Raw genomic sequence first — 17642 nt, 5'->3', positions numbered from 1 at the left:
AAGGTTTTTTCACTTTTTTTTTTAACCTTTCTAGGGTATCTCTAATATAAATTCTCTTAGGTTTTGGGAGGCTGAGGCAGGTGGATCACCTGAGGTCAGGAGTTCGAGACCAGCCTAGCCAACATGGTGAAACTCTATCTCTACTAAAAATGCAAAAATCAGCCAGTGTGGTGGCACATGCCTATAATCCCAGCTACTCAGGAGGCTGAGGGAGGAGAATCACTTAAACCTGGAAGGCAGAGGTTACAGTGAGCAGAGTTTGTGCCACTGCACTGCAGCCTGGATGACAAAGGGAGATACCATCTCAAAAAAATATTTTTTTTTAAATAAATTCTCTTGGGTTCATTAAGGTTTGAGGGTTGGTCAAAGGCTTTGTTACTTTTTTTTACATTTATAAAATTTTTGTCCAATATGGATTCTCTTATTTTCTATTAAGGATTGGAACTTGTTAAAGGTTTGTCCATATTCTCTACACTTGTAGTGTTTTTTTCCAGCATAAATTATTGTATGTATTATAAGGCCTGAGGGCTGGAATTTGCCACATTATTTACATTTGTAGGGTTTCTCTCCAGTATGAATTATCTTATGTTTAGCAAGACTTGAATGCCTCTTAAAAGCTTTGTCACATTCTTCACATTTGTAGGGTTTCTCTCCAGTATGAATTCTCTTATGTGTCTTAAGGGTTGAGGAGCAGTTAAAGGCTCTGCCACATTCTTCACATGTGTAGGGTTTCTCTCCAGTATGAATTCTCTTGTGGTCATTCAGGGTTGAGGATACGCTAAAGGCTTTGCCACATTCTTCACATTTGTAGGGTCTCTCTCCAGTATGAATTCTCTTGTGGTTAATAAGTGTTGAGGAGCGCCTAAAAGCTTGGCCACATTCTTCACATGTGTAGGGTTTCTCTCCAGTATGAATTCTCTTATGTCTAGTAAGGTTTGAGGGCCACCTAAAGGCTCTGCCACATTCCTCACATCTGTAGGGTTTCTCTCCAGTATGAATTCTTTTATGTGTAGTACAGTTTGAGGAGCGTTTAAAGGATTTGCCGCATTCTTCACATTTGTAGGACTTCTCCTTAGTATGAATTATCTGATGTTGATTTAGGTGTGAAGGCATGCAAAACAATTTGCCATATTTTTTACATTTGAAATGTTTCTTTCCAGTATATCTTGTTTCATGTCTATTGCAATTTGAAAATTTACCAAAGACTATGACACACTTATGAGTCTGAAATATTTTGTTTTGGATATTTGACAAACATTGCTTAACTTCATTATAACCTCCTTTGTGCACCTCACACTCACCCACACTTTTACAGCATTTTTTAAATTGTAAATTCTCATGTCCACATTTTCCATATGTTCTTGGTATTACTTTTTGGAGTGAATGTTTTATGCCCTGCTCTGGATGAAGGTCTTGGGTGAAATGAGAACACGTAACTGAAAGACATAAAAATCACAAGTTACTCCACTTACTAGACTCAGATAAATATACTTTACAAATCGAATATATAAAGTTATACAAGGCACACTAGCAAAATGGCATATCAAATTACTACAGGCCATAATTCCTTCATAGATGTATAAACCTAAGAAAATCATAGTGATCAAAATACCTTTGTTGGAAATTTATAGAGTAAGTGTGTGCCCCATGTGAGCACAATGTCAAAAGCCATATAGAAAGAAAAGAAAAGTCTGCTACATTTGCCCAACACAGCCCTTCCTCATCCCCAGGAGAAGAACATGGTGTCTTTAATGACAGGTTTAAGTCTTCTGTGATCAAAAGTGAATGTTACAACAGCAGAAAGACTGCAGTACCATGGACAGAAAATAGGTGTAGAAAGTAGTTATTGACCAGTAATAAGAAATATGAAGAAGTCTTTTAACTGAAAAATAAATACAAAATTGCAGACAAGACACATCCTGAGAACATGTTTGCAAGACTCCCAGAATCTCTACCCAATACAACTGGTTTCAGGCTATGCCAGAAAAGAGCTGCATTATAAAGATTGTGAAAGGTAGTTTTATGTTAATGTCTAAATCTCAACCAAAGATTATAATGTATACAAAATATTTGGGCAACAAGGTCCAATAAAAAAATCAAAATTTTCAAAAAGCAACTATAAAAATAAAGATGTATATATTAATTTTTAAAATTTAAGATAATCCGTATTTCGCTCAATGAGAAAAATGGAAAACCAGACATCGGATAAATGAGAATGTCAACAAAAGGCTCGGAATAATAAAAATAAACAATTGTGGAAGTAAAAAAGAATAAGTGAAATAATTTTAAAGTATGAAAAAAGTAATGTAAAAAATGAAGAAGCTAAACAAACAAACTAGGATATACACAAAAAGACCCATAACACATATTTAAGCAAAGTTTCAAAAGTCACAAACCAGAAGATAATCTTGGGAGCTGCAAGATAAAAGTGAGGTATTATTTATAAGCCTAGTCCTCCGAGACAACCAGTGAATTTGTCAACAGAAACCTTGCAGGTCAGAAAAGAACTGTGTTAAATGGTCAAAGGCTGAAAAAGAATCTTCATTGTGAGAATAATGTAATCAGCAAAAATGTACTACAAAATAAAGAAAAAAATAAAGATCTTCCAGAATAAACAAATGCTGGAAAAGCATATAAGCACTGCATGTACCCTAAATAAAATGCTGAAAAGAGGTCTTTCCACTTAAAATAATATGATGAAAAATATATGATCATATGAAAATACATAACTTTCTGAAAAACATGCATATATAAAAAATAAAATTCCGTGGCATTATTGTGGTGGTGCTGAAAACATTTTTAGTTATTCTTTAAAATTTGAAAGATATAAGCATAAAAATAATCATAAAACATAAAAAGATACAATTAGCAACATCAATAAGAAGTATAGGGTAGATATAATGTGGACAAATTTTTCTATGCAACTGAAGTCATTTTTTTTTTACCAGTTTAAAATGTACTGTTGTAACATTAACAGGTTTTATAAAATCTCTAATGTAGCATAAAGAAAAAAATCTTTATAGACACACAAAAGAAAATGAGTCAATTACTAGCATGAAACAAAGATTGATATTATATAATGGTAAAATGAGTCCATTTACTAGGAATCTATAACTATTATGTCTATCTATATGTATAGGCATATATAACATCACAGCTTCAAAATATATAAAGCAAATATTGACAAAAATGAAGCAAGAAATAAAATAGCAACATAAAATTATAAACATTAAGACCTCACTTTCAATAATGAATAAAAAATTTAAAGAAAATATCAATTAAAAAACAGAAAGCCTGAATAACATTATATTGTGTATGAATTCATTTTGCAATGCTACAGAAAATAACCTGAGACTGGGTAATTTATAAAGAAAAAGATTTCTTTGGTTCACAGTTCAGTAGACTGTAAAAAAAGTATATGCCAGCATCTGCTTCTGGTGAGGATATGAGGAAGCTTACAATTACAGTGGAAGGCAAAAAAGAACCAAACATGTCACATGGTGAAAGATGATGCGAGTGTGAGGTGGAGGAACCAAGTTCCTTTAAGCAACCAGCTCTCATGTGAATTAAGAGAGTGAGAACTCTATGATTACCAAGGGGATTGTGCCAAGTCATTCATGAGGGATTTGTCTCCACGATGCAAACAGCTCTCATTAGGCCCCACATCCAACACTGGAGATTACATTTCAATATGGGATTTGGAGGGCATCTACACCATATCACAAACCAGATAGGCTAAACAGACATGTACAGAACTCTCCAGCCAAAAGCAAGCGGATACACAATATTCTTATTTGCACCTGGCACATTCTGTTAGAACACATAAGTCTTAGTAAATTTCAAAAGATCAGCCAGGTGCAGTGGCTCACAGGTGTAATCTCAGCACTTTGGGAGGCCAAGGTGGAAGGATCACTTGTCCTGCAGCTGAGGGACTTGACTGTTGGAAGGAAAACTAACAAACAGAAAGGAATAGCATCCACATCAACAAAAAGGACAACCACACCAAAACCCCATCTGTAGGTCACCATCATCAAAGATCAAAGGTAGATAAAACCACAAAGATGGGGAGGAACCAGAGCAGAAAAGCTGAAAATTTTTAAAATCAGAGTGCCTCTTCTCCTCCAAAGGATCACAGCTTCTTGCCAGCAACAGAACAAAGCTGGATGGAGAATGACTTTGACGAGTTGACAGAAGTAGGCTTCAGAAGATCAGTAATAACAAACTTCTCCGAGCTAAAGGAGGATGTTCGAACCCATTGCAAGGAAGCTAAAAACCTTGAAAAAAGATTAGATGAATGGCTAACTAGAATAAACAGTGTAGAGAAGACCTTAAATAACCGGATGGAGCTGAAAACCATGGCACTAGAACTATGTGACGCATGCACAAGCTTCAGTAGCCGATTCAATCAAGTGAAAGAAAGGGTATCAGTGATTGAAGATCAAATTAATGAAATGAAGTGAGAAGAGAAGTTTAGAGAAAAAAGAGTAAAAAGAAATGAACAAAGCCTCCAAGAAATATGGGACTATGTGAAAAGACCAAATCTATGTTTGATTGGTGTACCTGAAAGTGACAGGGAGAATGGAAGCAAGCTGGAAAATACTCTGTAGGATATTATCCAGGAGAACTTCCCCAACCTAGCAAGGCAGGCCAACATTCAAATTCAGGAAATACAGAGAACGTCACAAAGATACTCCTCGAGAAGAGCAACACCAAGACACATAATTGTCAGATTCACCAAAGTTGAAATGAAGGAAAAAATGTTAAGGGCAGCCAGAGAGAAAGGCCGGGTTACCCACAAAGGGAAACCCATCAGACTAACAGCGGATCTCTCAGCAGAAACTCTATGAGCCAGAAGAGAGTGGGGGCCACTATTCAACATTCTTAAAGAAAAGAATTTTCAACCCAGAATCTCATATCCAGCCAAACTAAGCTTCATAAATGAAGGAGAAATAAAATACTTTACAGACAAGCAAATGCTGAGAGATTTTGTCACCACCAGGCCTGCCTTACAAGAGCTCCTGAAGGAAGCACTAAACATGGAAAGGAACAACCGGTACCAGCCACTGCAAAAACACGTCAAATTATAAAGATCATCGATGGTAGGAAGAAACTGCATCAACTAATGAGCAAAATAACCAGCTAACATCATAATGATGGGATCAAATTCACACTTAACAATATTAACCTTAAATGTAAATAAGCCAAATGCCCCAATTAAAAGACACACACTGGCAAATTGGATAAAGAGTCAAGACCCATCAGTGTGCTGTATTCAGGAGACCTGTCTCACATGCAGAGACATCCATAGGTTCAAAATAAAACGATGGAGGAAGATCCATCCTCACCAAAAAAATGGAAAGCAAAAAAAAGCAGGGGTTGCAATCCTAGTCTCTGATAAAATAGACTTTAAACCAACAAAGATCAAAAGAGACAAAGAAGGCCATTACATAATGGTAAAGGGATCAATGCAACAAGAAGAGCTAACTATCCTAAATATACATGCACCCAATACAGGAGCACCCAGATTCATAAAGCAAGTCCTTAGAGACCTACAAAGAGACTTAGACTCACACAATAATATTGGAAGACTTTAACACCCCACTGTCAATATTAGACAGATCAACAAGACAGAAGGTTAACAAGGATATCCAGGACTTGAACTCAGCTCTGCACCAAGCAGACCTAATAGACATCTACAGAACTCTCCACACAAAAGCAACAGAATATACATTCTTCTCAGTACCACATCACACTTATTCCAAAAATTCACCACATAGTTGGAAGTAAAGCACTCCTCAGCAAATGTAAAAGAACAGAAATCACAACAAACTCTCTCTCAGACCACATGGCAATCAAATTAGAACTCAGGATTAAGAAACTCACTCAAAACCGCTCAACTACATGGAAACTGAACAACCTGCTCCTGAATGACTACTGGGTACATAACGAAATGAAGGCAGAAATAAAGATGTTCTTTGAAACCAATGAGAACAAAGACACAACATACCAGAATCTCTGGGTATCTTTAAATGTGTTTTAAAGCAGTGTGTAGAGGGAAATTTATACCACTAAATGCCCACAAGAGAAAGCAGGAAATATCTAAAATCAACACCCTAACATCACAATTAAAAGAACTAGAGAAGCAAGAGAAGACAAATTCAAAAGCTAGCAGAAGGCAAGAAACAGCTAAGATCAAAGCAGAACTGAAGGAGATAGAGACACAAAAAACCCTTCAAAAAATCAATGAATCCAGGAGCTGGCTTTTTGAACAGATCACCAAAATTGATAGACCACTAGCAAGACTAATAAAGAAGAAAAGAGAGAAGAATCAAATAGACACAATAAAAAATGATAAAGGGGATACCACCGCCGATCCCACAGAAATACAAACTACTATCAGAGAATACTATAAACACCTCTACACAAATAAACTAGAAAATCTAGAAGAAATGGATAAATTCCTGGACACATACACCCTCCCAAGACTAAAACAGGAAGAAGTTGAATCCCTGAATAGACCAATAACAGGATCTGAAATTGAGGCAATAATTAATAGCCTACCAACCAAAAAAAGTCCAGGACCAGATGGATTCACAGCCGAATTCTACCAAAGGTATAAAGAGGAGCTGGTACCATTACTTCTTAAACTATTCCAATCAATAGAAAAAGAGGGAATCCTCCCTAACTCATTTTATGAGGCCAACATCATCCTGATACCAAAGCCTGGCAGAGACACAACAAAAAAAGAGAATTTTAGGCCAATATCCCTGATGAACATCGATGCGAAAATCCTCAGTAAAATACTGGCAAACCGAATCCAGCAGCACATCAAAAAGCTTATCCACCACGATCAAGTCAGCTTCATCTCTGGGATGCAAGGCTGGTTCAACATACGCAAATCAATAAACGTAATGCATTGCATAAACAGAACCAAAGACAAAACCATATGATTATCTCAATAGATGCAGAAAAGACCTTTGACAAAATTCAACAGCCATTCATGCTAAAAACTCTCAATAAACTAGGTATTGACAGAACGTATCTCAAAATAATAAGAGCTATTTATGACAAACCCACAGAAAGTATCATACTGAACGGGCAAAAACTGGCAGCATTCCCTTTGAAAACTGGCACAAGACAGGGATGCCCTCTCACCGCTCCTATTCAACATAGTGTTGGAAGTTCTGGCCAGGGCAGTCAGGCAAGAAAAATAAATAAAGGGTATTCAATTAGGAAAAGAAGAAGTCAAATTGTCCCTGGCTGCAGATGACATGATTGTATATTTACAAAACCCCATTGTCTCAGTCCAAAATCTCCTTAAGCTGATAAGCAACTTCAGCAAAGTCTCAAGATACAAAACCAATGTGCAAAAATCACAAGCATTCCTATACACCAATAACAGACAAACAGAGAGCCAAATCATGAGTGAACTTCCATTCACAATTGCTACAAACAGAATAAAATACCTAGGAATCCAACTTACAAGGGATGTGAAGGACCTCTTTAAGGAGAACTTCAAACCACTGCTCAATGAAATAAAAGAGGACATAAACAAATGGAAGAACATTCCATGCTCATGGATAGGAAGAATGAATATTGTGAAAATGGCCATACTGCCCAAGGTAATTTATAGATTCAATGCCATCCCCATCAAGCTACCAATGACTTTCTTCACAGAATTGGAAAAAACTACTTTAAAGTTCATATGGAACCAAAAAAGAGCCCACATTGCCAAGACAATACTAAGCCAAAAGAACAAAGCTGGAGGCATCACACTACCTGACTTCAAACTATACTACAAGGCTACAGTAACCAAAACAGCATGGTACTGGTACCAAAACAGAGATATAGACCAATGGAACAGAACAGAGCCCTCAGAAATAACACCACATATCTACAACCATCTGATCTTTGACAAACCTGACAAAAACAAGAAATGGGGAAAGGATTCCCTATTTAATAAATGGTGCTGGGAAAACTGGCTAGCCATATGTAGAAAGCTGAAACTGGATTCCTTCCTTATACCTTATACAAAAATTAATTCAAGATTGATTAAAGACTCAAATGTTAGATCTAAAACCATAAAAACCCTAGAAGAAAACCTAGGCAATACCATACAGGACATAGGCATGGGCAAGGACTTCATGACTAAAACACCAAAAGCAATAGCAACAAAAGCCAAAATGGACAAATGGGATCTAATTAAACTAAAGAGCTTCTGCACAGCAAAGGAAACTACCATCAGAGTGAACAGACAACCTACAGAATGGGAGAAAATTTTTGCAATCTACCCATCTGATAAAGGGCTAATATCTGGAATCTACAAAGAACTTAAACAAATTTGCAAGAAAAAATCAAACAACCCCATCAAAAACTGGGCAAAGGATATGAACAGACACTTCTCAAAAGAAGACATTTATGCAGCCAACAGACATGTGAAAAAATGCTCATCATCACTGGTCATCAGAGAAATGCAAATCAAAACCACAATGAGATACCATCTCACACCAGTTAGAATGGTAATCATTAATAAGTCAGGCAACAACAGCTGCTGGAGAGGATGTGGAGAAATAGGAACACTTTTACACTGTTGGTGGGACTGTAAACTAGTTCAACCATTGTGGAAGACAGTGTGGCGATTCCTCAAGGATCTAGAACTAGAAATACCATTTGATCCAGTGATCCCATTACTGGGTATATACCCAAAGGATTATAAATCATGCTACTATAAAGACACATGCACATGTATGTTTATTGCAGCACTACTCAACAATAGTAAAGACTTGGAACCAACCCAAATGTCCATAAAGAATAGACTGGATTAAGAAAATGTGGCACATATACACCATGGAATACTATGCAGCCACAAAAAAGGATGAGTTCATGTGCTTTGTATGGACACTGATGAAGCTGGAAACCATCATTCTGAGCAAACTATCACAAGGACAGAAAACCAAACACCGCATGTTCTCACTCATAGGTGGGAATTGAACAGTGACAACACTTGGACACAGGGCGGGGAACATCACACACCAGGGCCTGTCGTGGAGTGGGGGGATGGGGGAGGGATAGCATTAGGAGAAATACCTAATGTAAATGACGAGTTAATGGGTGCAGCAAACCAACATGGCACATGTATACATATGTAACAAACCTGCACGTTGTGCACAAGCACCCTAGAACTTAAAGTATAAATATATATATATATATACACACACACACAAATGGGAAGAAGCACTTGAAAGGTTGCACAAAATTAATAATTTATAGAAAAATGCAAAACAAAATCACAATACAAAACAAAATTACCTTACATCAGTTAGAATGGCCACTATAATTTTTTTCAAAAACACCAACTATGTTGATGATGTAAAGAAATTGAAACCTATGTAAGTTGTTGAGAAAAAAGATGCAGCCATCATAAAAATATCATAAATGTTCTTCAAATAATTAAAAATGAAATTATCATGTAATACAGCAATACCATTTATGAAACTATATCTAAAATATACAACACAGTAAAATGAAGACAAAAGAAATATCCTGCTTGCATATCCCCCCACAGCAAGTATCATAACCCAGCCTCTAAATAAATAAATAAATACATACATATATAAAAATTTAAAAATGAAAAAAATTTGTAAAAAAACTTTATATTTCAAGGCTATAGTAATAAAAACAGAATGGCCTGTGTAGAAAAATGGACAACCACCAATGAAACAGAAATTACTATTCTCACACATTTTAGACATGATGCAAAAAAAATTTTATAAACAGTTTAACGTAGAGTTTCTCAAAAATATGCAAATATTAGTGTGTCCCCAAAAGCTATGGCAAAGCAGTCAGTTTGTGCAGTCCCTGATAAGCCATAAAGAAAACTCTGGCTCACACTCTGAACTTGAAGAAAGATTATTGAAGTGGAAGTAGAATCCTTAGAGAATTTAACAGCATGGGGCAGAAGGTGTCCCTATGTGAGAGCAAAAGAAAAAAATGACTCAAGCCTCTCAGAAACTCCTTCCATCAAAGCACAGCTCCCCAGACCACATTTCAAGGACTGGCTGCCTTGTTGATTTGTGTATCTCTCATCTGTGTCATCTGCTTCATTCCCTCTCACCTACCTGGGTGTTTGGCTACCATCTCATTTCTCTTTATATTCCAAGCCTCTTTATTTTGCTCCAGACAGGTAATCAAGTCTGGCTTAGAGTCAGCAATACCTGTTTTATTAAGAAAAAAAAGTAACATAAATCTTGCTGAATTCTTTAATTACCAAATTAGTATTATGGTTAGTAAAGAGGATTTAATAGAAAATTCTAGAAAATTAAAGTTGATTCATAACAGACCTTTCTACATATTTAGAAAATATTTTAAAATTGTAAGTCCTTATTTTCACTACTCAGTACTACTGAATCAAACATTGGTGGTGGCAACTGAATTCTAAGGCGTAGGAAACGCTATTTTATGCCACGACATTTTTGGAATTGCAACTAACCTAGAGCAAAAGATACATAAGCTCAGGAAAGGGAAAAGTTCAGGTCAAGATAAAACATCGTGAAGAATCTGTTCTACACCAATGAATCCCCAAGATTTTCTTAAAATTGGAGAGCTAAAAATTATTCATGCAAAGCAGAAATTACCAAAATCATCTTAGAAAAGAGAGAAAGGCAATATATTAGGAATTGTGTATTGAAGTTATCCTCACCCAGGGAGACCAGGTTTCTGTAGTTCTCTAACATCACATCTCTATATAAATTCTGCTGAGCACAATCCAGGCATTGCCACTCCTCCAGAGAGAATTCTATAGCTATGTCTCTGAATGTCAACAGTCTCTGAAAAAAACAAAAACAAAAACAAAAAACACTCATGAACACACAGTTACCATGTGGCCATAGGCAGAGATTTGTATTTGACTCAAGTTAAAAAAGAGAGTAAAATGAAGTGGTTCTCACTTATAAGACTGACTAAAATTATTCAATAAGATAATTTTTAACACCGAAGTATTCTCTAACTCTAAGAAAAGAGAATAGCATAAGATCCACAATACCACTGTAGATTTGATACTTTTCTGGATGATAAATTATAAAATTAAGGGCATCGACATGGACATGTCTCTTTTTTTCTATTTTTCTTTTCTTCTTTTTTTTGAGACCGAGTTTCGCTCTGTTGCCCAAGCTGGAATGGGAGTGGCATGATCTTGGCTCAGTGCAACCTCCACCTCCCGGGTTCAATCGATTCTCCTGCCTCAGCCTCCCAAGTAGCTGAGACTACAGGCGTGAGCCACCATGCCTGGCTGATTTTTGTATTTTTAGTAGAGACGGGGTTTCTCCATGTTGGCCAGGCAGGTCTTGAATTCCTGACCTCAGGTGATCCACCCACCTCGGCCTCCCAAAGTGCGGGACATGTCTATTTTTAAGGGCTATATTTACATCATACAGAATAAGTTGTGTTATTTCTCAGATAGAACAGTCATGATGACTTGGAAGGTACCTCTCAAGTCTTAATATGTGCAATAAACTAAACATCTTGTGCAGATTTTGTTTCAGGAGATTTGGGATAAAGTCTGAATTTCTGAATTTTTAGCAAGCTCACCAATGTTTCTAGCCTAGTAAGAATATTTTGTCAAACATCCAGTAAGTGGCAGAGTCTGAGTTTTTCCCAGTTTCTCTCACCTGTAAATAAAGATAAGAGCCTTCATTTTTAAAAGACAAATATATGCAAAAGTCATCTAAAAAGAAAGGACAGATTCCAGATTAAATGTGATGGTTTATGCACTTCAGCTAGTAAATCTCCTAAGTGTACTTAATAATTAAGAGAATAATAATTAACTCTATAGTGGAAAAAATGTCAGAGACATCATGAACCAAGTGAATAAAATTGTTATCAACTTTATTAGGACACATTTGTATTATGTGCTGATGCACACAGGACACATCACTGCTGTAGTATTTCTCACCTCTCAGAAAAGTAAATGGTAATCCAAATTTAATTACATATATATATATATATATATTTTTTTTTTTTTTAAGAGACAGAGTCTCGCTCTGTCACCCAGGCTGGAGTGCAGTGGTGCAATCTTGTCTCACTGCAACCTCCACCTCCTGAGTTCAAGCAATTCTCCTGCCTCATCCTCCTGAGTAGCTGGGATTACAGGTGTGTGCACCACACCTGGCTAATTTTTGTATTTTTTTTTTTTCCGTAGAGACGGGGTTTTACCACGTTGGCCAGTCTGGCCTCAAACTCCTGAACTCACATCATCCGCCTGCCTTGGCCTCCCAAAGTGCCGGGATTACGAGCCTGAGACACTGTGCCCGGCCTAAATTTAATTATAAAGAAACCATCAGTTTTATGCAAAGTCGAAGGTGTAGATAACTTCCCTGTTCTGTAATTTTTAATAGCAATTTTAAGTAGTCTTTCTTTCGCACCCTGGAGAGCAAGTATCTCCTTATAGCTTTTTCAGAACTTTCTGGGTAATACATGCCATTCTGTATAAATGAGCATTTTCTAAATCCTGTCCTGCATGGAACTAATAGAGCGCACAGATGAAAACTCAACAGGACATGTTTCACTTTTCACTAATATCCAAAGACAACTGTGTTTCCCCAACAGAAATCTTGAGTATTTACACCTTCTCATGTTCAACAGCTACAATGGGAACGTTTTTAATATTGCAGGTCATAAATTTGTAGTGAGAATTCTGCATTGCATACAAGAACCCAAGATGAAGAGTATGTATAGAACACCATGGCATATAGAAAAAATATTTTTTTTCAGAACCCCTTGACTATCATAAAAATAACAAAAAATAGTTGAAACAAACTCATTAGGGATCAACAGTACAAGTACAGAAGTAAAAATTTGCAAGTTCCAAACAGATGGCATTCCAAAAGGCAGAGTGGACACTGTGCTTGATCTGAGACATGTTCACCAAGAAAAAGTGATTTTTTTCTTTTCCTCCTCTTTCTCTGAAATGTATTTTCAGATAAGATGCTCTGGACATATCAAACCTGCATCTTGAGAATATGCCTTTAAAGCACAAACTATTCACCTGCTACCACCACACACACCCACGGCAGAAAGACCGAGACTTGCAGAAAACATTCACCCATTTTTGTTGTTTATAATTGAAAAGATTTAAGAGCAATGAGAGAATGAGCTTCTTCATAACTAATAAAATATAAGTTTCTTTTTCCCTGCCCTCCCCTATCAGACACCAGCAATGTTCTTTACAGTAATGGGAGCATGAACCGCACTGACCTCTTCCTACCAAACTGAAACAGGGCAGGCAGTGCAGCCTTCCTTTGATGCAAAGGTTGAACTAAACTTTCCTGAATGTATCTTGAACCCCTCAAGTTTATAAATCACTTGGTAATCTTGGCCCTGCTTTTCGCAATGTGATTCTGCAGGATCCAAAAAGTTCCAGGAATGGGCTTTTTCAACAAGTCCCCTGTAAATGCTGATTGTGCTTTCCCAGACACATTATTAGCATTAGCGAGAGAAAGCAGGCACAGCAGAGTCCCTTACACCCACCACATTTGTCACAAAACAAATACATCTGGTACAAATAAAGACAACCAATCATCATGCTGAAATATTTTTTGTTGGCTTTTTTAAGTTTACAGGGACAACAGAAGACAGCAATATCTGAGTAAGTCTGCTCTTGGGAAATGTGTATGCATGTACTAAAAAAATGTTTATTAAGCAGGTACTATGTGCTCTGGAGCATGTCACAGAACACTGTGCTGGGAATAACACATAATGTGATTTAATTTTCATAGCACTCTGGGAGTTGCTACTAAGTGTTGAATAATTTTTAGTATTTAGATTAAGAGCACAGCATTTTTATTTCTTCTTATGTTTCTCTATCATTACTTTTAGAAAGAAAACGTATAGAATAATAATTCAATACCACAAAAAACATATGAAATGATACAATTACATAAAAATTGAATAATCAGCTTCGAAATGGCTATTTTGTAAATAATGAAATTAAGGCAGACACAAAAAATTTTTTGAAACTAGTTAGAGCCAAAATACAACATACTAGAATCTCTGGGTTACAGCTAAGGCAGTGTTAAGAATAAAATGTATGTCACTAAACATCCACATCAAAAAGTTAGACAGATCTCAATTTAAAAATCTAATGTTACAATTAAAAGAATTTCAAAAGTAAGAGCAAACCAACTTCAAAGCTCACAAAAGACAAAAAATAACCAAAATCAGAGCTGAAATGAAGAACGTCGAGACATAAATAGTACAAGGAGCTGGGTGCTGTGGCTCACTCCTGTAATCCCAGCACTTTGGGAGGCCAAGGCGGGCAGATCACAAGGTCAGGAGTTCGAGACCAGTCTGGCCAACATGGTGAATCCCCATCTCTACTAAAAATACAAAAATTAGCTGGGCGTGCAGCACATGCCCATAATCCCAGCTACTCGAGAGGCTGAGGCAGGAGAATCTCTTGAAACTGGAGGGCAGAGGTTGCAGTGAGCCGAGATTTTGCCATTGCACTCCAGCCTGGGCAATAGAGTGAGACTCCATCTTAAAAAAAAATATATATATATTTCAACGAAACCAGAAGTTGATTCTATGTAAAAATTACTAAGATAGATAAAACACTAGACTAATGGAGAAAAAAGAAATAATTCAAATAAAAACAATTAGACTAAAAAGTCAAACAAATAAACAAAAAACCAGATGCTTGTGAGGTTGTGGAGAAACTGAATGCTTATACACTGCTAGTGAGAGTATAAATTTGTTTAAACATTGAGAAAAGCAGTTTGGCATTTTTTCAAAAACCTGAAAACAGAATTACCATTCCGAATCCCACAATTGGGAATATACCCAATGAATGTAAGTTATTCTACCATGAAGACACATGCACATGTATGTTTATTACAGCACGATTCACAATAGCAAGAACCAGAAATAAACCTATATGTCTTCAGTGGTAGAATGGATAAAGAAAATGTGTTACGTAAACACCATGAAATATGATGCAGCTATAAGGAAGAACAACATCATGTCCTTTGCAGCAACGTCAATGGAGCTGGAGACTGTTATTTTTAGAAAACTAGTGCAGGAACAGAAAATCAAATACTATATGTTGTCACTTATAAGTGGGAGCAAAATAATGAGAACACGTGGACACAGATAAGAGAACAGACACTGAGGCCCAGTTCAGGGTGGAGGGTCGGAGGATGACGAAAATCAGAAAACAAATCTGTTGGATACTATGCTTACTACCTGAGTGATAAAATAATCTGTACACAAAAACTTCATGATATGATTTTACCTATACAACAAACCTGCACATGTACTCCTGAACCTAAAATAAAAGGTAAAAGAAAAAAAATTCGGCTGCGCACAGTGGCTCATGCCTGTAACCCCAGAACGTTGGGAGGCTGAGGCAGGCAGATCACCTGAGGCCAAAAGTTCAAGACCAACCTGTCCAACATGGTCAAATCCAGACTCTACTAAAAATAAAATAATTAGTTGGATGTGGTGGTGCGAACTGTAATTCCAGCTACTCTGGAGACTGAGGCAGGACAATCACTTGAACCCGGGACGCGGAGGTTGTAATGAGGTGAGATCGCACCAATGCACTCCAGCCTGGGCGGAGAGTGAGACTCCGTCCTGCTCCCGCCCCCCCAACCCCCCAAAAAAAAGACACAGTTGAAAAATGCAGGCTGGGTGTGATAACTTATTCCTGTAATCCCAGCACTTTGGGAGGCTGAGGCAGGCTGATCACTTGAGTCCAGGAGTTTGAGACCAGCCTGGCCAACATGGCAAAACTGTGTCTCTACTAAAAATAAAAATGTCACCTAGGTGTGGTGGTGGGCACCTGTAATCCCAGCTACTTGGGAGGCTGAGGCAGGAGAATCACTTGAACCCGAAAGGCAGAGGTTGCGGTGAGCTAATATCGCACCACTGCACTCCAGCCTGAAGGACAGAGCGAGACTCCCTCTCAAAAAAAAAAGGCCGGGCATGGTGGCTCACGCCTTCAATCCCAGCACTTTGGGAAGCCCAGGTGGGTGGATCACCTGAGGTCGGAAGTTCAAGACCAGCCTGACCAACATGGAGAAACCCCATCTCTATTAAAAATACAAAATTAGCTGGGGTGGTGACGCATGCCTGTAATCCCAGCTACTCGGGAGGCTGAGGCAGGAGAATCGCATGAACATGGGAGGGGGAGGTTGCAGTGAGCCAAGATCACGCCATTGCACTCCAGCCTGGGTAATAAGAGTGAAACTCTGTCACACACACAAAAGTAAGGGAAAAGCAGTTTCCTTTGCAGTGTAAAAATATTTAAACAGTAGGTAATTAGGCTGAGGTGGATTGATTTTTTTCGGTTCTCACTTAAAAAAAAAAATCTAACTCAAATGTATCTCTTATGGTTGGGTGAGGTGGCTCACGCCTGTAATGCAAGTGCTTTGGGAGGCCAAGATGGGCGGATCACTTCAGGTCAGGGGTTCGAGAGCACCCTGGCCAACATGGTGAAACCCCGTCTCTACTAAAAATACAAAACTTAGCCTGGTCGTGGCGGGCTCCTGTAATCCCAGCTACTCAGGAGCCTGAGGTGGGAGAATCGCTTGAACCCGAGAGGGGGAGGTTGCAGTGAGCCGAGATCGCGCCATTGCACTCCAGCCTGGGTGACAGAGCGAGACTCCCTCTCAAAAAAAAAATAAATAAATAAATACATTTCTTGTAAATTATTATATTGAAGAAAAAAATTCAGGCCTAGTCAACCACAGACTGGCAACTAATCTCTGATGACATAACCAAGGCATTTTCACCTGGATCTTACAAATAAGGAAACTACATAACTGTACCAAACCAATTACTGAATTTGGTTTCCTTCATCACGCAACTTATAACAGAATTTCCTTCAAGTCTCTCCCATGGATCACAACCCACAAATCATAGCTGGGCGCTCTATGACTCTTGAATCACACTTTGATCAAGTTCTCTAATATTTTTACAGTGACTCCCATACACCTCTAAAAGGAAAAATGGTGAACTAGGGACCCCAGGGACCACAGCTCTTACCACTTATGAATCCTGCACCCTGAGTCTGGATTCTCCCCTGATGACTTTCCCATCCCTGTACAATCTGGGTGAGATGAGGCGCTGGGAGTGCAGAGCTGCCCAGAGAGGGCTCCAGTCCAGGGCAAAGCCACTGCAGAGGAAAAAGACAGAACTCCCAGGGTCCCAGCCGCTGGCCCAGGCAGCATCTTACGGTTCGAGGGGACTAAAAGCCGAGCTGGGACAAGGAGGATTTGGGTCCTCAGACTCCGGAGCTGACTGCGAGGAAGTTTGGGTCCTGCTACAGCCACTTTCAGCCGGTTCCAACCGTCTCCCGCCCCTCTCACGATGACAGACCCAGCACTCACCATTTCTCGGCTTCCAGGGGATCCTGGTCTTTCAGCCATAAATCTGCGAATACCTGCAGGACACAAGGCCACAGAGGCTTGGCCTCTAGGAGCAGAGAACGTAGAGCCCTGAAGAAAAGAACTGGAGCTCGGGACGCAGAGAAGCACAAAAGGACCCGCAGACTTACGGAAGCGTCCTGGTCTCTCCAGCTGCACGCCTGATTGGCCAGTTTCTAGTCCACGGCCCCTGATTGGATAAGGTTTCAGGCCCCACCCTTC

General features: G+C 38.3%; 1 protein-coding gene across 1 annotated transcript; it reads right to left on the bottom strand.

The window, feature by feature from the left end:
* Positions 1–219: 219 nt before the first annotated feature.
* Positions 220–17423, bottom strand: ZNF722 (zinc finger protein 722). The gene is made up of 4 exons (XM_019030787.2): positions 17385–17423; positions 10700–10826; positions 10119–10214; positions 220–1436 (listed from the first exon to the last, which is right to left on the bottom strand). The coding sequence occupies exons 1-4, from the start codon at positions 17421–17423 to the stop codon at positions 544–546; spliced, it is 1155 nt and encodes a 384-aa protein (XP_018886332.2). The 3' UTR covers positions 220–543.
* Between the last annotated feature and the right edge of the window lie 219 nt (positions 17424–17642).

This window comes from Gorilla gorilla, chromosome 6 (assembly GCF_029281585.2).
Source record: "Gorilla gorilla gorilla isolate KB3781 chromosome 6, NHGRI_mGorGor1-v2.1_pri, whole genome shotgun sequence".
Classification (NCBI taxonomy): domain Eukaryota; kingdom Metazoa; phylum Chordata; class Mammalia; order Primates; family Hominidae; genus Gorilla; species Gorilla gorilla.
The sequence above is the reverse complement of the archived record's forward strand: the minus strand, read 5'-3'. Positions and strand labels throughout refer to the sequence as shown.